Source organism: Balaenoptera musculus, chromosome 17 (assembly GCF_009873245.2).
Source record: "Balaenoptera musculus isolate JJ_BM4_2016_0621 chromosome 17, mBalMus1.pri.v3, whole genome shotgun sequence".
NCBI lineage: Eukaryota > Metazoa > Chordata > Mammalia > Artiodactyla > Balaenopteridae > Balaenoptera > Balaenoptera musculus.
Window position 1 is genome coordinate 18,840,027 of NC_045801.1, and position 22,749 is coordinate 18,862,775.

At 35.4% G+C, this 22,749-nt stretch overlaps 1 protein-coding gene across 2 annotated transcripts in view; it reads left to right on the forward strand.

Moving 5' to 3' along the window:
* MRPL13 (mitochondrial ribosomal protein L13) overlaps nt 1-22,295 on the forward strand; it is a 37,311-nt gene extending 15,016 nt beyond the window's left edge. Inside the window, exons 5-7 of one of the 2 annotated variants that reach the window (XM_036830375.1) lie at nt 4,155-4,241; nt 10,703-10,824; nt 22,004-22,295. In XM_036830375.1, coding sequence (XP_036686270.1) covers nt 4,155-4,241; nt 10,703-10,824; nt 22,004-22,025 — 231 coding nt within the window. In that variant the 3' untranslated portion in view covers nt 22,026-22,295. The remainder of the gene's footprint in view (nt 1-4,154; nt 4,242-10,702; nt 10,825-22,003) is intronic. The other variant, XM_036830376.1, reaches the window with a different exon arrangement.
* The last annotated feature ends 454 nt before the right edge of the window (nt 22,296-22,749 follow it).

Sequence of the window (22,749 nt, forward strand, 5' to 3'; positions counted from 1 at the left end):
TAAACTGATGCCCTCAAGGCCAATGCCAGCCCTAGGGCTCTTTTGTTCTTTCTTTTACTTTTGGCCTCTAGTCAGTTCCATGCTTTTAAAAAGATTTCAAAAGCAATACTGTTAACGTCACTAATGTTTATTATTTTATCATTAGAGTTATATACTGGGAGAAGTTTCTAATCCAAATGCTTGTCCTCAGTATTGCTAAAAGCAGATCCTCCTTTTGCCATTTCAGTTTTATTTTTTCTTCCTTAACTCTTGATAACCTAGTCTTTAAACCGTACTCCTAGATTTGGTAGCATTTTCCCCACTGGGACCTGTTTTAGCTTTTCACTTAAATGAGCAAAGTGTTAGACTGTGAAGACACTCCTTTTTTACTTCCCTAAAATGGTGAATAAAAATATACGTCTAGGGGCTTCCCTGGTGGCGCAGTGGTTGAGAATCCGCCTGCCAATGCAGGGCACACGGGTTCGAGCCCTGGTCTGGGAGGATCCCACATGCCGCGGAGCAACTAGGCCCGTGAGCCACAATTACTGAGCCTGCGCGTCTGGAGCTCGTGCTCCTCAACGAGAGAGGCCGCGAGGGTGAGAGGCCCGCGCACCGCGATGAAGAGTGGCCCCCGCTCGCCACAACTAGAGAAAGCCCTTGCACAGAAACGAAGACCCAACGCCGCCAAAAATAAATAAATAAATAACTAAAAAATAAAGGAATTCCTTTTAAATAAATAAATAAATGTCTATTGTCAGGATGCAACCATTTGTTTGGTGTTGTACTGCCTATAATTTTCTTGGCAAAGGTGGGGGGGGAAGGGCATGTTTATTATTATAAGGTCTGACATGACATTTAGACGTTCCATGCTTTACTGTTTATTTTTACCTTTTTTTTTAAAAATTTATTTATTTATTTATTTTTGGCTGTGTTGGGTCTTCGTTTCTGTGCGAGGGCTTTCTCTAGTTGCGGCGAGCGGGGGCCACTCTTCATCGCGGTGCACGGGCCTCTCACTATCGCGGCCTCTCTTGTTGCGGAGCACAGGCTCCAGACGCACAGGCTCAATTACTTTTTATAATTATAAAAACATGGTCAGAAATTGCTTCTTAAGAAATATTTAATGTTCTGCTTTATAATTCATGTGTCTTTAGATTATCACGGGTCAAAATAAAGTATCCTATTTTGACTATTAATATGGATTGCATATAATAGTAGTAAAAAGTTGTTAGGGCTACTGGTAATATATACCACAACTTTTACAACAAATTATAGTTTTAATACTTATAAATGTTTCAATGTTTTTAAAATTAGCTTCTAGTTTATTCAGGTATGCTAACTATACACTAGGAGGCAGTATAGTCCAACTTTTGATGTTAAGAATTTGGCTTTGGATAACATTTGTAGAAATTGTTTCAAATTATTTTATATGAACAAAGATTGAAATGCATTGCAAAATGTTTGATGACGGCTTGGAAAATATTTAGAGTTAAATCCATTTGAATTTTTACCTCATTAAAAGATCTTAATTTTTTTTAAGTCTTAATTTTGATTGTGTTTCTAAAAAGAATGACATGTTAAGGAAGAGGTCAGTTATTTTACTTCCAATTGAAACACTCAGTGTTTTTCTGGAACAGTAGGTCTTCTGCCAGCAGACATAATTTGCTTATCAGTACTTGGTATATATGGCTTTTAGGAGAATTTGTTTCATGAAGCATCTTTCTGATTAGTAGTACGATCTTGGAATATTACTTGTAAAGTACATTGATTAACATATTTAAATAGTAGGCTTTTAAATATTTCAATATATTTTTATAATTACATAGAAGATCACTAATTCTAAACTCAAATAAGTATATTGATTCAGCCCTTTCCTTATATCCTTTCTCCCTCTGTCATACATTTTAGTTTCCTTAAGAGTTTCTGTGTTCTTGTATTTTTCTTCTAATATGGTTCCTTTCTTATGTTTATTCCCTCTCCTATAGTTTATAAAGATACTTTGTGCAAAACAAATGTCATGTGCCCTGGGTTACAGATTAGATGAGGAAAGTATTTAATACTTATTAACTTTACCTTGTTCTATCTTTCTCACTTTCTGAATTCCTTAGAGTTTATGCTTAAGTCTATACAGCTAGAATTACTTCATTGCATATGCAAGTTGTGTCACATTTATTTTTGGGGTATGTATATTTGTATGTCTATCATCCCCTTTTTCTCTCACCTGGCAGCTTGTAACCCTTTCATACTTTCCAGCTTTCTCTAATTTGAGTGTTATGTTTGCATTTTTTAACAGGGCATATTTTAAAAATACCAACTTGTTAATTCAAGTAAATACAACTAAATGTTTTTAAGAACATGAAAACCAAATGCCAAGTAACCCTACTAATGCAACAAAATTGCTGTTAGGATGATATTCAGAAGATATAATGACTTGCTTATCCAGACAAGATGCTGAGTAGTCTTAACATTGTCACTTTCTACTAAAGACTTTTAAAACATTAAACATTTTAAAGACTAATATCAGTGCTGCCCAAGAGAAATTTCTGCTATGATGGAAATATTCTTTGTCTGACCACTTGAAATGTGGCTTATGTGATTCAGGAACTGAATTTCTAATTGCTTTTAATTTTAACAGTGTAAGTCTGTATTTAAATAAAGTCTCCAGAACATAAAGTCTCAACAGCACTAACACAGAAAATAGATGGGAAATATATATGGGATGCCATTAGCTTTAGTACATAGTGAAGTAGTCTGATGTGATGAGAAAATAAAAGGATCAGGAAATCCTCTTATAGTGTAATCCTATTCCAACGTGTATTGTTTTAATGGGTTTCGTTTCATACATGCCAAATGATATCCTTGAAATATGAGTAGAGATGAAAAAAATCAATTTGACTCTCCAAATGTCTATTAGTTTTATGAAGCTTTTGCAGTGTATTTGTATACACTGTATACCAGGAGGCCCCCAGGAAATTATGGAGCACAAGGTGACACTGTGTGCCTTTCTCTTGACAAAACATACAAAAAATCACATTCAGACCAACAATGAGGATAACCTTAACAAGGGGAAAAGTAAATCCTGAAAAGGTTAGTTTGCCGTCTTGGGAGTGGGTATGACAGGGAGAAGGGACTTTGTCTTCTTGATAAGTTACAGAGAGAAATACATTATAGGTGTGTTTGCATGTCCTGTATTTCTGTTCTGGGAGTAAACCAACCTGGATTGAATCTAGCACCACCACTTAATAGATACATGAAACTGGGGGGGGGCTGTTCTGTAACCTCTCTAAATTTGTTTCCTCATCTGTGAAGTGGGACTTAGTATCGTAAACAAGATAACAAATGTAATGCAGTGACCACAGTACACACAGTAAGTTTTCAGTGAATGCTAGCTAGCCATTACCATTGTTATAGATTGGTGACTTACAGAGTCAGTCTCATGACTGTATGGTCAGGCACAGTTTATGAATTGGAAACCTCCTGATCTCCCACCTGGAGGAAACGGGATTAAGCCTCCCTAGGATCTGCTGTAACCTGTATGTAACAGATTATTATTTTCTTAATAAATTTTTTAAAAATTTATTTATTTAGTTTTGGCTGCGTTGGGTGTTCGTTGCAGTGCAGTGGCTTCTCTTGTTGCGGAGCACGGGCTCTAGGCATGCAGGCTTCAGTAGTTGCAGCACGTGGGCTTCAATAGTTGTGGCTCGCAGGTTCTAGAGAGCAGGCTCAATAGTTGTGGCGCACGGGCTTAGTTGCTCCACAACATGTGGGACCTTCCCGGACCAGGGATGGAACCTGTGTCCCCTGCATTGGCAGGCGGATTCTTAACCACTGCGCCACCAGGGAAGCCCTGTAATAGATTATTTGAGCCAGAGGTTCTTGTATAAGCTTAAAGAATTTTTTCTTATTCTATCTAAAATTGACACATACACAAGTTATCTGTTATCTCTTCCTTTTGTCTCTTTTCTAAATAAAAATAAACAGATTCGAAAGAAAATAGTAATGTACAAAATAATAAAAGTTACTTTTCTGTTACTGCCACATATCTGCTTAGGTCTCAGTTTCATTTCTTTCATATTCACATTGAATCTTAGCCCACTCGTTTTCATAACTATCTCTTACTGTGTTTATATCCCCAGTCACATTTTTCTTATTGAGTCCCCCGTGTATCTGTTTTTCAGATTGTTAAACTAGCTATTTATGGCATGCTGCCAAAAAACCTTCACAGAAGAACTCTGATGCAGAGGTTGCATCTTTTCCCAGATGAAGTAAGTCACTGATGATACTTTCTTAAATTTTTTTAAACATCTTTATTGGAGTATAATTGCTTTACAATGGTGTGTTAGTTTCTGCTTTATAACAAAGTGAATCCGTTATACATATACATATATCCCCATATCTCTTCCCTATTGCATCTCCGTCCCTCCCACCCTCCCTATCCCGCCCCTCTAGGTGGTCACAAAGCACCAAGCTGATCTCCCTGTGCTATGCAGCTGCTTCCCACTAGCTATCTGTTTTACATTTGGTAGTGTATATATGTCCATGCCACTCTCTCACTTTGTCCCAGCTTACCCTTCCCCCTCCCCGTATCCTCAAGTCCAATCTCTAGTAGGTCTGCGTCTTTATTCCTGTCTTGCCCCTAGGTTCTTCATGACCGTTTCTTTTTTTTTTTAGATTCCGTATATATGTGTTAGCACACAGTATTTGTTTTTCTCTTTCTGACTTGCTTCACTCTGTATGACAGACTCTAGATCCATCCACCTCACTACAAATAACTCCATTTTGTTTCTTTTTATGGCTGAGTAATATGCCATTGTATATATGTGCCACATCTTCTTTATCCATTCATCTGTTGATGGACACTTAGGTTGCCTCCATGTCCTGGCTATTGTAAATAGAGCTGCAGTGAACATTGTGGTACATGACTCTTTTTGAATTATGGTTTTCTCAGGATATATGCCCAGTAGTGGGATTGGTGGGTCGTATGGTAGTTCTATTTTTACTTTTTTAAGGAACCTCCATACTGTTCTCCACAGTGGCTGTATCAATTTACATTCCCACCAACAGTGCAAGAGGGTTCCCTTTTCTCCACACCCTCTCCAGCATTTATTGTTTGTAGATTTTTTGATGATGGCCATTCTGCCTGGTGTGAGGTGATACCTCATTGTAGTTTTGATTTGCATTTCTCTAATGATTAGTGATGTTGAGCATTCTTTCATGTGTTTGTTGGCAACCTGTATATCTTCTTTGGAGAAATGCCTGTTTAGGTCTGCCCATTTTTGGATTGGGTTGTTTGTTTTTTTGATATTGAGCTGCTTTCTTAAATTTTTAATTAAATATTTTCTCATTTTAAAAGTTGTTGTATTTTCAGTAATTTTATGTCAACTTCTGAAATATTTTTTGCATTTTATAGTGAATGCACTATAATAACCATTGCTTCTATTTTAAATCATAAAGTGAGCCATTATTGGACTAAAAACCAAAAGTCTGTAAATTCTATATTTTCATTTTAATAACTGCTTTCTTTGGAAAAAGGAACTATAGTCTGCTTTCTTTGGAACAAGAAACTATAATTAGAGCCCCTGTTAAATTGAGGGTACTCATAGATAATTTCATGAACTACAAAAAAGTATGAATTTAGTTTACTTTTTTTGTGACCTGTAGCTTCTATGAATCATAGATTAATAACTCGGCTTTGGTTGCTAATTATTTCCCATGATTTAACTTGAGAATACTTATTCCTACTCAGAATTTGTTCAGCTAAAAAGTACTTGAAAATAAAAATAGACATTTTTATCCATAACTATTATACTGGTATAAGTACTTGGTTTTTCTCTTTGGTATAATATAATGAAACACTAGAGTTTCTATAATAAAATAGTTGAGTCCAGGCCATGGAATCAGACTGCCTGAGTTTGAATACATGCCCCACCATCTACTGACTTCATGGCCATTATTATCTCTGTTTTCTCATCTGTGAAATGGGCATAATAATAGTACCTACTTCATAAGATTGCTGTAAGGGTTAGATGAGATAACATTTGTAGAGTACTTAGACCAGGCCCTGGAACAGTAAGTTCTAGTTGCTATCAATATTATGGGTTATAATTGTTTTCTTTATAGTTCCTACTAGAGGAATAAGGTAGAATTCATTCCAGAATATAAAGTTATACAACTGTTCAAGACACTTGTATGTTCTGTTGTTAGTTTAAATAATGCATGAGTAAATTATTCAGGCTTTTATCAAAGTGGCTAATTTATTACCTTTGCTTTGCATGAATTAGTAGAATAATTTCCCACTATTCACTTTACCTCTGAGGTAACGAATATGGGAGCAGTATCATCATATAAGGATAAATGACCTTGCACATGAAATCACAAGAATTTTAAAACTCCTGTTTCTGATTGTACTTTCACATGCTTTTAGGAACCATAATTTCTACAAGGAACAAAAAAATAGTAATGTTATTTTTACCAGTTATAAGGTAGATACGTTTCAGCATAAATTACTTAAATAATTTCAGGCTATAAAATAAATGAGCCCATTTACCCAAAAATGGATTGCTAAATTTTTTATTGTCATGGCCATGGGGAAACAGGCACTCAGACATTGCTGGTAGCAGTACAGAATGGTGCAACCCACAAGGAATCCGGGGAATTAGGTTACATTTAACAAAAATACATACATAAGGAGATTCATGCTTGATCCAGCTATCTTATATATAGCAATTTACCCTGAAGATACACATACACAAGATTATTGTTTCCACATTATCTACAATAGTAAAGTAATAGAAATAAATAAATGCTTATTCATAGGAAATTGGCTAAATTATGCTATATCTATTCAATTGAGTACTGTGCAATTATAAAAAGGAATGACAAATATCATTATGATGATAAGTAATGCTTTCCAGGATGTATTGCTAAGTTAAAAAAAGCAAGGTGGAAAAGAATATAGACAGCATACTACCTATTATATGCATTTATACATATGTATGTTTATATACACACACATATATATTTATCTATCTTCTTTTTGCATAAAGAAACACAGGAAGAATAAATGAGAAAATGAAGTTGGTTACTTACTAGATCATGGGCACAAAAAGATGGAAGGAGTAGGGAAGAGGATGAGATTTTTGGAGAATACCTTTTAGATTATTATTTTTTTTTACTTTAACTTTTTTATCATGTTGAGATTTTATATATTCAAAAAATAAAAGGACAATACCAATAGAAGTAAGCAGAACTAGCGCCCAGATTGTGTTTTCTAAGTGCTATTCCCTATTAAAAGGATTGTGGTTCTTCTTAGAAATGTTGTTTCTAGGTCTGGAACAAAGAAAGAAGAAGGTTATTTTGGAGTACACACATGCACAAGATTATTATTTCTGCATTGTTTATAATAGTAAAATAATAAGTAACAGAAAGTAAGATAGTGATCAAAACCCGATGGAGAAATATCAAGAGAACACAGGAGGCAGCTTGAAGTGGTGCCCACTGACCAAATATGGACTGCGTGAGCCTTGAATGATCATAATGATGGGTTACCTTGAATAGAAAACAAAAATCTATGAGCCCACAATGATAGTCCAAAAATTATTTTTAACTGATTATAATTTCCCTTCTTTCTGGAGAAGGAAAAGCTCTTCTTTAGAGAAGAATGTCATCTAAAAAATGTAGAAATAATATTGAATTAGAAAAGCCACCATTATCAGCATATTCTGTATCTATTGAGTAAAACATTATAGAACAGGATATTCACACAGTTTCAAAACATCATGTCACCGAGTACTTACTATTTAAAAAGGGAAAAGATACTTTTACGTTAAAGCCATCTGGTGAACCACCACTCATAACCAAGATATTAAATATATCATCAATATGGGACAAACTGACATCATGTGCCTCCTGCTATGAATGAAGCACTGAAGACCCAGCATAAACTATATAGTGTCCTGTCAGAAATGTTTAACCTAAATCTAATGATGAGAGTCCTACAAATCCAAAAAAAGGACATTCTGCAGCATAATTGGCCTGACCTCTTCAAAAATGTTAATTTCATAGAAGAGATAAAACAAGGAAACTCTTCAGATTAAAGGAAACTAGACCAAAGAATATATTATGTATGTTAACCAACATAATAACATAATAGCTGTAGCATGTGACCCTTGACCTTGGATTGGAAAAATTCAATTTGGGAAATTTGAATATACACTGTATATTAGAGTAAAAGGTGTTTCATCAATGTTAGTTTTCCTGAACATGAATTTGTAATGTGGTTACGTCGGAGACAATTCTTATATTTAGGAAATATACATGCTGAAATACTTAGGGATGAAATATTTGCAGACTACGCTCAAATGGTGCAGTCAAAAAGAATGTTTTTGGTGTATGTGTTTATGAATAGATAAAAAGAGAGAAAGCAATCATGTCCTATCTGAATAGTTCGTGAATTTAGGTGAAGGTTAGATGAGTGTTCACTCATTTTGGCAACTTTTCGGTAGATTTGAAATTCCTTTAAAAATTGCAAAAAAGTGGGAGTTCCCTGGCGGTCCAGTGGTTAGGCCTCCACGCTTCCACTGCCTAGGGCCCAGGTTTGATCCCTTGTCAGGGAACTAAGATCCTGCAAGCTGCGTGGCACGGTCAAAAAAAAAAAAGTATAAAGAGGAAAAATTGCAAAAAAGTAAATGATCACCTCGCCCCTGTGTTTCTTTTTTCTACTTTTATTCTTTTCCTTATTTCCCTCTTAGGTTCACCACCTGCTCTGTGCAGAGGACATAAACGCATAATAGAAAGTTTTTCCGGTTTCATGTGTAATGCCTAATCAGCATCTTTAATTCCTAACTTTGCATTGATTTTGTCCATTCTTTCAGTGGATTCCTTTAATAGCGGTGAAATTTGGTAAGCTCATTTCAGTCAAAATTCTATTCAATTCAGCAAACATTTACCAGGAACCCACTATGTCCCAAACTCTCTATGCTGAATGAGCAGTTGGGAACTTTTAAAATTGTCTTTGCAAATACAAGCTAAGGATTTTTTTTAGTGGCTTCCCAAAGAAGTGTGAAATAGTCATAAATTTTCGTGAATACCAAACTGGCAGATAGACTTCTTCAGTAAGTAAAAAATAAGGACCCCTTAACAGTATTTCATGTGTCCAGGCTTCCTCTGCTTGTTCTGATTCCGTGTGCTTACACTTGCATATTTGAATATGCTGGGGAAGGGAATTTAAATATTTTTCAAATACTTTTCAGTGAAGAAACACTTCTCAATAGTATTTATTGTGTTTTGTGTATGTTGATAGTGACCCAGCCTATCCAAACCATAATTTTAAAGTCATTTTAAAAAATATTTTTTAATTTTTGCCATATTAGGTTTTAGAATGAGTTTATAGTGCAGTAGAACTCTGTGATTCTCTAAAATTATTTTTAAATTGTATTTTGATTCTTGACATCTTGAATAACTTATTTGATGCCATGTCCTTGCCCAGATATTTGATTCCCAATTATACTATTGCTCTCTGCAGACAACCGTAATTTACTGTGTAATCATCCTTTTTTTGGAAAATGTTTAGGAACACACTAAAATGAAAAGAGGGAATTATATCTATGATCCCTGGGGAAATGCCCATAGGACACTTCCATATTGATATCTTACTATTTTTTTGATAGACTCTCCAAAATTAACTGATCATTCAGATCCACAATATAATTCTCTTTCCCTTATTTTTGTTCCATGAGCACAATATAAATGTTAATTCTTTTGGTTATTCATGCTCTTCATTTTATCATTCCCTTTATTTAGTCCAATTCCTGTTCTTTTAAGATACCTCTCAAATGTATGCTTTACTCTTTAGCTTGCTTTTCGTTACCCAAGTTCAGACTTTTTCATATTTTACCTTTCCTTTTATTTTTCGGAACATTTGGATATATGTCCAGGGGAAGGTAGTTCTGGGCAAGTGCCATTAATAAAGGCACCAGGATTTGAGTGTAGACCAACGCCTGAAGGCTGGGGAGGTTGTTTATTCAGAAGCCATGGGCATTTGTGGCGGAGTGAAGTTGGAGAGGAGGGCTTCCTGGTCTAGCCAAGGAGTTAGAACTCCATCCTGAGAGGTTTTTAGCTAAGGAGTGACTTCTTTAAAACTGCAAGCCTTTAGAAGCCATGAGCTTTTTATTTTCCTTTTTATACTCAGCACCTAGCACAATTTCTAGTTCATAGAAGGAGTTCAGTAAATGCTTGTTGGCTAAATGACTCAAAGATCCAGCAGATTTTCATTTTTGAAAGTTTTTTTTGGCAACAACATGGAGCATTAATTGAAAAAGGTTGTGGCACTGGAAGCAACAGACCTTGTGCATACGCTCATCAGATGAAACACCGTGACAATGAGCCAAAGCAGTGCCTTTCTGCAGTTGAGAGGAGGGGGAAAATTTAACAATATTCAGGAAAAGTAGAACTTATTGACCAGATACTTGTCAAAATTGAAGACATCTAATGTATCATTAGGAATAGGTTTGTCAAGATTAAAATATAGAATGTATTACTGTAATGAGATTACTTCTGTCACTGATTTAATGTATTTTTCAGGGATTTCTACAAAGTTTTAATTTGAAGATTGTGTTGTTCTCATTTTATAAACATTCTTTTATTATTTTTTAATACTAAGAATTACTAATTTATTCCTAGGGAATATATTTTAAGAAAATTAAGCCTAAATTTTTATTTACTCTAGGATATGCCAGAAGATATTCTTAAGAATTTAGTGGAAGAGCTTCCTCAACCACGAAAAGTGCCCAGACGTTTAGATGAGTACACACAAGAAGAAATAGAGGCTTTCCCAAGAGTTTGGTCTCCGTAAGTCTTTCTTTTCCTTCCTATTTTTGTCTTTTAACCTGAGTTTAATATCTCCTGTTTTCTTATCCAAATGATAAGATCCTTGAGGGTAGGAAGAATGAACTTCTTTTCACTCTCGTGGACACTCTTTGCAGCTTCTACCTACAAATAAACTCTAGATGTAGATGGTAGAACCAAAAGTCTCAGAGTCTTAAGACCTTGCTAGGTAAGTGCAAGGATGTTCATAGATGCCTGTAAATTATCAGATGTTTTGTTTGGGATGACATAACTTGGATGGATTGTAGTCTCTTGGGATAATAAATGAATTGTTCTTACCTAAAACAAAGTGATTCTCTGTTTTTTCAGATTGCTTCACTAAGCCAAAAATATGATCTAATGAAAGTCATTAATTCTGGATACTTACAGTCAATCCAAATAGAAAAACAAAATAAAAAAACACTTTTGCTCTCCTCTATTACAATTTCCTCTACCTATGAGCCAGAAAGCTGCTTAGATTTGACAGACTGTCCTACCTAATTGTTTCCAGGCTGTTTTGCCTGGCCTACCAGGCTCTTTGTAACCTCATCAGCTTAAATTCTTCTCACTCCACTGTGCTGGTCTAGCATAGCAGACTGTGTAAGCTTGGCACCCTTTTTATGCAATTTAACTTTTCCATGACTTTGTTCTGCTGTTACCTCTGCCTAAAACAACACGTCCCTCACCTCCTCCTCTGGGATAACTCTTACTCATTCTTTAGGCCTTAGTTCAGATGTCAGTCTCCTTTAAGAAGCCTCACCTGAACATCAAGAGCAGACCAAGGGCTCAACCATCTTCTGCTGTAGCACCTGCCGTGCAGCTCTGTCATTACCACATTTACCTCCTCAAAAGCAAGGGCTGCATTTTGTTCATTGTTACACCCCCAGTGCATAGAACCGTACCTCACCTGATAGGGCCTCAGAAATGTTTACAGAATTTACCCAGTAGGTTTAGAGAGAGCCACGCATCCTCGTTGCTTGATCTACAAAAGACAGCTAATCTTCCCACAGGATACTTACCCACTGTACTCTGAAAATCCGTATCTCTTGATGGGCTGTTTGGCCAGATAGGTTTGTGAAAACCTAAGTTTTCCCAGGATTACCAGTATGTCCAGGAATCTAATCCTTGACTCTCATTGCGTGTGTATATAACTTCACCCTTTGCACACAGAGGTCTTTAGGGTATTCTGTTTAAATCTTTTTGACTTTGCTGACTTGTATCAAGGTTCACCTTTAATTAAATCTGCATATAATGAGCAAAATAATATTATTAGTGATCATTTACACTTTCCAGTTGCCCCGCACTGTGCCAGGTGGTTTGCATAGATTGTATCTAATTCTCTTACCAATAAGATAAAATACATTATTCCTGTTTTTAAGACTAAGCCAAAGGTTGGCTGGTTTGTAGTACAGCCTGAATTTGAAACTAATTGTAGCTGATTCCAAAACCTGTGTTCTTTCCACAAAAGTAAACTGCTTCATTAATTTATTTATTTATTCAACAAATATGTATTATGTGCAAGACACTCTTATGTGCAAGACACTATAATAAGCACTAGGACACACATTTGAAAAATTACCATTAAAGCAATTATTTAATTCCGTTTTACAAACTTTTATGGAGTTTATACTACGTGCTACACCTTTTGACAGATGCCAAGGAAATGCAGATGATGAAGCATTTAAATGAAACTTCCTCCAAAAGTCCTTCCTATAATCCTTGAGCTGGGTTAGGCCCCCTTTATAGGGTCTCCACTGTACATGTTCCTTTTCTTTTACTGTATTTATTCTAATGTAATTAAATATATGCGTGATTACCTGTTTAATGTCATTCCCTTATGAGACTCCATGAGGGACGTGTATGTTGTCTTGCTTAGCACTGAGCACAGAGTGACTGGCTCATTAAGTAGGCACTCAGCAAATATTTATTGAATGAATAAATGAAGAAATAGAGTATCCTTTTAATCAGCTTTTATAAATGAGGTTGGAAGTAATCCTTAGAACATATGAAGGTAGTAAAATGCTCCAATTTAATACTAATTCTTCATGTCAGAATCAGTGAAATTGACCAACTTAAAAAACCCTTTGTTTTATTGTTTTTGTTCCTGTTCACTGTATCATCTGAATTATCCGGCTGCTTTTCAGTTGATATCAAACAAGTGATTAACAAACTCTATGTGAAAAATGGAAAAAATTGGCTTTATGATGTCTGATATTTTTATCAGCTAGTTATTAGGATACATTCTCATGTTAAGTATTTCTCTCTAAAATAAGGAAGTGCGTTTTCTATTATTCCCTTATGTTCTGGTTTTGATTGCTTGACACTGACATACTTGTGGACGAGAAACTATACATTATGTGACCTGATTTGATTCTAACAACTGAATTAAGTGTGGAGTGCTTTTCTCTTTTCCTTGGCTACTTTTTAGATACCTGTTTAATAGTTTGCCTTCTTGTCAAAACCTAAGATTCTGTTTTTAATTCTTTTTATTTAAATTCATTTTTTTCCTCCAGATCATGTAGTGGTTTATTTAGATAAATCAGTAAATAAAAGGTTTTAAAGTTTGTTCCACATGCTATGATAGTTACAATTATTCCCTCCTTTGGCATCTGAGAAATGAAGCTTCTGAACTACTTTGATGATGTTTAAACTTCAGGAAAAATAATTTTAATTTAACTTGTTCTTAGAGATTTACATGGTCATTTAGTCAAGACATATCCAATGTACCTTTTCCTACTTAAACTACATAGAACTTACATTTATCCTTAAAACTCAGTCCATATAAACGTAGAACATTTTTCTAGGAAGATGTTAACATTTTTAAAAGTTCCTTAAAAGAGACGTGGAATTTGCCACAAATTGAAATTAATCCCTAACTTATAGAAATCATTTATTAGCTTAAATTTACCACCCGGGAACCTTTTCTTTACTAAAAATTTACAATAATATAGACTGCACATAAAATAGACAACATTTACTTGAAACATAATACTCTTTGGAAAGTAAACTCAGGCATTCAGTTGAAAAATATTTTAATTTGGGGGGTTTTAAAAACTACTAAATGTTCATTGTAGAAAATAAGAATAAGATATATACATAAGTAAATAATTTCACCATACTTAACATTTTGGTGTGCTAACTTCCTATTTCTTTGTGTTAGTTTTTATGTTGTGTGTTTATGTTTGTGTGTTTTACAAATTTGGGAAATTATGATTTTTCTCTATATATGGTATCACTGCACATTTTCCCAATTTACAAGATTTTTTTCCCCACAAGCATGATCTTCAGTGGCTGCAGGATATGACATCAGTTTTATTCTGTAAATCTAAGTATGTCATATCTGATTTTCTTATAGAAACTCTGTCGTAATTGAACTTATATTCCTAACCAAGATGGATGTGGTACTTTTTCTTTTTTTTTAAACTGGAAATACTACCAAAGGTGCTATTTAGTTAGTTATGTGACCAAACACATATTATTCATGTGGAGTTATATATCATGAATATTCTAAAGTGTATTCTAAATCAGTTAATCCAGGCAGTATAATAATGAAATAACCATTCACAACAAATTATATTTAATGTTATTATAGTCAAAGAGTACTGATCAAACTGTTCATTTTACTAAGGGATTACTGGTTCATTTAAAACAAATTAGAAGATGACTGAATGCCTTCATTATATTAATGGAATTAGAAAGGGCTTTTCTATAATTATTTTTAAGGAGACTTTTAGTGAAACTTAGAGCCACATGATGCATTATTGAGTTACTGTTTTGAAATGGATTTTCCTACCCCTTCTTTTCATTCCAAATTTCCCTCTGGCAGGAATATACATTAGACACAGGCTTTCCTTTATGCTTTATTAAAGTTGTGATCCTTCCTCACTAGTAGCCACACAATATCTGTTAACTTATGTTAACTTATATCTGTTAATATTATGTGTTAATAAAGTTCAAGTGTAAAATAGTATATACATTAGAAGTACAATTAAAATATTTGATACACCCTGCAGTGCAATCCCTTGAAAGTGAGATTCCTCATTACTGATAGATTTGCTTTTATGAGAAAAAAATTTTTTTTCTCCTTTTGGAGAAGGAACCTACTTAAAATATACTTTTCGTTCCACTCCAAATAGCTAAGCCAAGAATATAACCTTCCTTTGGAATGTAGTAATTGGAAATTATTCAGGATAGATCTGATGGTGAACCTGCAGAGACTTGACTGAAACAGATGTACCTGGATTGCACCATAAATAAATACACACAAAAATAGCTTGCTTTGGTTTTTGTTTCCCTAGCAATAAAACCTAACATGTTTATAGTATAAAAATGTACATTTTTTAATTGCAACTATTACTAGCTTTTGGTTCAGTGTAAGCTCTTTACCATTTCTGTTAGAGACAAAAAGCTTCTAAGCAACAGTAACAATTGTCAAACTAAGCTTTGAACCCAGTAGGTGATTAACAAAATTATCTTAATCTTAGTTAACAGCTACCATTGTTGGGATTTCATTTAAATTATTTTCAATCACTTAAAAAGTTGTATTCCCTCAGGGCTAACTTCAGCATACTCTAGATTTTGTTATGCTAGTTGTTTATTTATTTTTAAAACAATGGTAGACCAGAAGGAAAGAAACTGATATTTATGAGGAAACTATAAATATTGTTTTATAACTAAAAGCCACTTTCTCATATGAGAAGTATTGCCTATATGCCTCACTTCTTAAATTAGTGTGTATACTTGGTGTATTAGTAGTTTTTACATCTCATGGATATGTAACTTGTGTCAGAATATGTTATAAAGTTTTATCTTGTGTTTCTTGATGGTACGGAGTAAATGTGCATTTGCCATGGGCAAGTGGTGATTGTAGGGTACACACTTAGAATTTGTTTCTCAAAGATAAAACAATAGCACTATCTCTTTTTCACAGTTCAGTTGCCTGAGATTGTAGCTTTCAAATGGTCAACTTATTTTAATTCTGTCAATAATTATTTCCATGGTCATTGCAGTTTTGCCGACACATTACAAAACCACAGTAACCATGGAAATTATAATGCTGTCACTGTAATGGAAAATTTTCATTATGTAGGGTAAAAATAAAACAGTTCATTTGAAACTTTTAATTTTCATTTCTACAAAACTCTGTAGGAGAGCTTTTCTTAGGAAAAACTAGGTATGTAGAAAATTTCAACTTGAGTTGCTCCACATTATCCACAGAGTGATGAAACAAAATCAAAAAAGAAATATGTTTTTTACTCCTCGCTCATTAAATCAGTAATGCTTTATTTTAAGCATAACCCTCACCTTTGTAGAGAAACTAAGTGGAAAGTTTCAGCATCAGTAAACGCTTGAAAACAGATGTTTATGATGAAAACCTATGTTCCTGGTCTAACTCTCTTTACAGAGTGTGCTGTTAGAAGTGTGCCTGCAAAAGAGAGAGGCTATGAGGATGAAAGTGAGGCGGCTTGAGGACAACCGTGACTGGCCCTGGAATTGTCTTTGCTGAAAGTAGGATTAGATTTAGGGAGTTTAATAGGTAATCCGTGCAGCTCTGTAAAAGAAAACGGGTGCCAGGAACGATAGCACTGCAGAAGGGACTTGGTGAGCATCCTGTGCAGTCTGTAGCTCTGGAAGACAGCAAGGATCTCAGCTTTCTGCTTGCCCTTCGATATAAAAGCCACTCATCCCAAAAATGTACAGATTTGCGGTTTTAGTTAAATGAATGCCCAGAGAAAAATAATTTTACCTATGGCTTTATAAAATGTGCTTCAGATCAGAGACTTAGTTAAAGACGGTGGAGAAGGATTTTTACCTTTTCAAAACCCATAAAGATCTGGGACCTGGACATCTTCAAGATTTTCCATAATTGTGTGCCAGTCTAGTCATGTGGCATTTTTGTACAAGATTTAACTTAATTTGCTACTCTTCACGGTCAGAAGTTATTAGCTGGACTTGGGGAGAGAGCTTACGTTCCAGCTTTTCCATCATTTCAACGAGCACAGCATTGGCTTAAACCATAGACCTCAGTATTTCCAGTCCTGAATTTTGCTCATATTAAGCCTTCTAAACTATACTGTTCTTTTGGATATGAACACATTAGGACTGGTTGTTAAAATAAAAAGCAATCTTTATATAAACAACCAAAATCAAATCATTTACATTTCCTAGCCAATAGAGCTTATGACTTAAAAGTGGTAATTGAATGTAACAATAATTCCTATTAATTTTAATTGGAAAAAATTTTTGATTTTTAAAAAATTTTACCAATCTTATGAGTTTATTTTTTAATTTTTATTTTATATTGGAGTATAGTTGATTTACAATGTTGTGTTAGTTTCAGGTGTACAGCAAAGTGATTCAGTTATACATATACATGTATCTATTCTTTTTCAGATTCTTTTCCCATATTGGTTATTACAGAGTACTAATAGAGTTCCCTATGCTATATACAGTAGGTCCTTGTTGATTATCTGTTTTATATATAGTAATGTGTCTATGTTAATCCTGACCTCCTCATTTATCCCTCCCCCCGCCACCTTTACCCTTTGGTAACCATTAGTTTGTTTTCTATGTCTGTGAGTCTATTTCTGTTTTGTAAATAAGTTCATTTGTATCATTATTTTAGATTCCACATATAAGTGATATTGTATGATATTTGTCTTTCTCTGTCTGCTTTACTTCACTTAGTATGATAATCTCTATATCCATCCATGTTGCTGCAAATGGCATTATTTCATTCTTTTTTATGGCTGAGTAATATTCCATTGTACCTAGAAGTGAGTTTAGTTTTTAAAAAATCACTGTTGAACTTTTTCTGATCAGGCTAGTGGTACAGTGTCTGGGGAAATGAGTGTAGCAGCACCATTGCTCTGTCTATTACCTGTACAGCTAACATCTTTAGTTCAAGGAGTATGTGACGTGACCAGATTTCCTGGAATGGTTTATTCTAAATAATTCCATTCTTACAGTGGAAGTGACTTAAAACTCAGTCAGACTGACCTTTTGTATTTCTTTCTTTTTTTTTTAATATACAATACAGTTTTGTTAACTATAGTCGCCATTCTGTACATTACATCCCCAGGACTTTTTATTTTTATTTTTTAATTTAAAAAATTTTTTTGGCCATGCCACGTGTGGGATCTTAGTTCCCCAACCAGGGACTGAACCTGCGCCCCCTGCCTTGGAAGCATGGAGTCTTAACCACTGGACCGCCAGGGAAGTCCCTGAGAATTCAATTCTGATTAATGTAATATTGTTGTACATAGACTAGCAGCTTTTTAAGAACCTAAATACAATGACATTTACTCAGTTACTAAAGATACAGTTAATCTTTTTTTTTTTGTTTTAATATTTATTTCTTTATTTGGTTGCTCCGGGTCTTAGTTGCAGCAGGTGGGCTCCTTAGTTGTGGCATGCAAACTCTTAGTTGCGGTATGCATGTGGCATCTAGTTCTCTGACCAGGGATCGAAGCTGGGCCTCCTGCATTAGGAGCGCGGAGTCTTAACCACTGCACCACCAGGGAAGTCCAAGTTAATCTTTCTTTCATGATAGATGCTAAAGAAATTTTAGTATCCAGCCTCTGTTGATGTTATCATAATTTACAATTAGTTATTGTTGTATCAGAAAAGCATAAAACTGCCTGTTAGTAAGGTCCTCTGGTGGGTAAAGAGCCAGAAGGATCCTATATATCGATTGGAATCATGTCTAGCTAATGAGGAAGTGTGTTACCTTCTGTTAGGCACAGCACAGCTTTAGATAAACTTCCTACTGAAAGTGCTTCTTTTGCTTCTTCAGCATCTTCAAATAGTCGCCCCCTCCGTCTTATGAACAGCTCTGTCGGAGGTCTGAGGTGAACCCTTGCTTGTCAGTGTGTGGTCCACGGACCAGCATTGCATTGCATGGGAGTTTGTTAGAAATGCAGAATCATGAGACCCTCTACAGACTGAGTCAAAATCTGCATTTTTACAAGAGCCCAAGCAATTTGTATGCCCACTGAAGTTTGAGACCCACTCAGCTAAATAGCCCTCCCCTCCCCTTTCTTATATTATCTTGGATTGCCTTCTTTTAGTGGGAGTAAGCAATACAAATGTGTTGTGTGTGTACCTGCTTTCATCTGTGTAGGTGGAGAGAGAAATAGAACCATATTTAGTGTAGAAAGCTCACTTTTCCCCACAGGGGTACTTCCTGTAGCCAGGTAATATGTTTGATTGTCTCGCACATGAGTTGATATTTCTAGCTCTGCGAACATCTAATGTATCTAGTTTCTTGGCTATGATACTGTTTCCCCCCCTTAGAAGCAAATTAACCATCTACAAAAGATTCCAAAAGGTGAAAGGATGAGTCTGCAAACAAAGTGGCATTTTTAAGGCGGTCACTATAATTACAAGTATCTTACAAGCCTCCACTACATGCAAGATACTGTGCTAATTGCTGGTAGTATAAGATCAATTATATTGGGACTGTGCCTTCAAAGGATAGGAGTTGTGTAGAATAAAATGGTGCTTGCAAACACTGGAGTCAGAAGGTCTGCACTAGATCACTACCATCCACTTCCTAGCTGTGTATCCTTAGACAAGTTACTCAGCCCCTCTGAGCATCAGTTTTGTCAACTGTAAACTGGGGTTGATCACAGTGTCTTTCTCACTATATAGTTAGGAGGGTAAAAGGAGATAGTGCATGTGAGGTAGTTAGTATATTTCATGGCATCTAATAAGCACACAGCACTGTTATTTACATACATAACAACATTGATTCACTTAACTTAGGGCAAGTGTCATTTGAGAAACACTGTAATAGAAGTATGCATGAAGTTCTCTGGCAATCTCAGGGAAAAGAGCCGTGCCTAAGTTAGGAAGGAAGAGTTGTGTAGGGTTTCCCAGAACATGTGATTTGGGGGGTGGATTTTGAAGGATTAGTCAAGTCCACCAGGCAGAGAAGAGATAGGAGATACTCCAAGTGCAGAAAATATCAAGTACCCAAGTCCAGAGGTCTGAAAGTTTCTATCTGGGCAATAGCAAGTAGTATAATGGGACCAGAACGGACAGGGTGTGGAAAGAATGACTCAGAAAGGTTAACTGGGACCATGTCCTGGAGGGTTATGTGTTGAATTCTGTGTTTGAATTTGACAAAGCAGTGGAGAGCTAGTGAAAGTTCTTCCACTCTGTGGAAGTGGGATAAGAAAGAATCTATGTTAGAGACTCTCAGATGTCTTTCCCTTTGCCCCATTTCTCCTAACCTCCAAATCCTACTTACTAGCTGTCTGCCATGGCCAGATTTCATCATATTCAAAACAAAATCCTCCCCTTCAGAATCTGTTCTCCTGCCTGTGTACCCTCTCCTGAACAAATAGATAGCATTGCCATTTCCTGAGTTCTTCAAGCTGAAAATTAATAGTCACCCTTGAGTTGTCATTTTCCAGTAGCTCCTTCCTCTGTCACATCCCTGGTCTCTTCCCTCTTCCCCCTCCCTGCCCTGGACAAGTTAATTTTCTGCTTCTTGAATCCTGAACCCATCCTTTCTTCTTACTTATCACTGCCCCAGCCCTAACAGAGCCCTCATCTTAACCCTCCTCACTTCCTCCAAAATGTCTTGAAACAAAACTGGGCTTTATTAGCCCCTGATTGCCTTCAGGTCACTGTCAACATTTTTTACATGACAGATTACACCCTTCAAACATGCTTCCTATTTTACTTGTAAATTCCACTAAAGGGTACTTTCCTCATCTCATTGTTACTAAATTAACATTTGGTGTGGAAACAACCAGGCTGTGACTAAGCACATTTAATTTTATTGAGTGGAATTGCACAGACTTCTTGTTAGCACTACTTGTTAGAAATCTTAGAAGATTTCTTTCCAATGGCATCACCACCACCCTTTTGTAATTATATGAACCAGCTGGATGGGAGAATAAATTGTTTCTTAAAATGCTCTGGTGTCTCTTGACTAGGAACTTTGATTGTACTGAGTCACATACCCAAGATTAAAAGGGTACACTTTGGAGCCCCTTCCAGCTATTGTATCAAACTGTCATTTCCCAGACTTTGGATTCAGGTTTTACATTTGAAAAGAGATTTCAGAAACAGTGACAAAATGCTGCAGTTTCTCTTCTTGTTGTTACAGAATGACAATATGGTGAAGCATATTTGGTTAGTTTTCCAGATCAGTGCCTGTGTTCCTCATAGTTAAATAATAATTTTAAATTGTAATATAGTTCATTTACTTAGTTACCAGACTATTGGTCTTCCTATCTGGGCTATCTGGTCTCTTTGGCTTCTTTTTTTTTAAGAAAAACATGATTTAAATGTAGAAAGGGATAAGTTGTTTCAGGGCAAACAGAGTTCACCTGTTTCCTTTTTTTTTAAAGGAATTCAAACTGTTGAATATTTTTACAGCTGTTTCAAAAATATCTACTTAGTTTACTAATCACTAAATTCCTTCTGAAAATTCTGTAGGAGCTCAATACCCACAAATACACTACTCTGTAAAAGATAACAGGACACTAACAGTTTTCGCATTTCGTAGTTACCTATTCCTCATTTTCTCCATTGTTAAAATTTAACATTTCTCTGAAAATGTTCTTTGTTTTAATTTACTACTGGAAGGAACTTTCAGGTGTGATTAATCCTATAAATATATAAACGAAGAAAAGAGTATATATGTATATAGTAAATTAAAAGACCATATATGTATATAATAAATGTGTGTGTAATTAAAATATCAAAGGGCTGGTGTTTATACATGTATTTTGTATGCTACTGTAATGAAAATTAAATTTAGCATATGATAAAATAATACAAATAGGGAAACTGCTCATTCAGAATTTGCCATTATTAGGCAAAGCCATATCTTTATATATAATCCTTTCTATTAAAAGGACTTCTGGGAAATTGAATTCAAGCTTTTAAGTCACTACATACATTCATGCATAGGCACACAGGGACCTATATTTATACTCTGCAAAGAACTTGGGAATTGTCACTTAGCTGTTCTACTTTGTGATGATTTGGCCTTAATGTTTTTCACCAAAAATTTAGATATAATATTTGTAGATATTTCTTGATGAACAGTTACTTTCATTTTAAATTGGAAAATAATCTTCTTGCATCACGTGGGAGAAAATGAAACTGATTTGTGAAAAAATAAATGTTGATTTTTGTCTTTCAGACCTGAAGATTATCGGCTGTAGGAGAAAGAAAATTTCAGAAAATAACAGTGCGGTGATTGAAACTTCTTCCTGATGAGTTTCTCCTTCCTACAGGGCAGGGTGAAACAATTGCTGCCTTTTGACAAGAAACCTGTTATGGGTACTGAAGGTCTGTGGGGAAAGGTCAGGAAGGGATATTCCTTCAACAGGAAATTGCAATAAAATACATTATTTTATAGAATTGTTTTATTATGTAATCTGATTTGAATGTTATAATGATGATAAGAATAAAACTGCTTACTTGGTTAACTATTCCATTTCTCACTTAATGAAAAAACCAAACCCTAGGTAGCACTGCAGTTAAAATTGCCAAGTGCCCATTCATGCAGATTTCCTCACGTTCCAGCTCCCTGTTTTTGACACCTGGGAAAACAAGGCCCACCTTCACTTTTCTTTTCAGTGACTATTTTATCTAACCTCGCATCACCTGAGTTCATCCCTCCAGCTCAGTAGGGTAAGGTTTGTCCTGAGGTATTTTCAAACTGCTTCACTTTTTTCTATGTCCCATAGAGCCTCTTGGTTTCCATGACACCAAAATAACAAAGTAATGCCTATCTATCTGCTCCCTAGAAATCTCACTGCCCCACCTGTGACGCTGTTTGCAGACCCCACACTGTGTGTCCATATCTCTCCTGTTGGCTCCTATTCACCTCTGTGCTGGACACTGAGATTGGGCTGCTGGGATCAATGTGTCCAGCAAAATCTC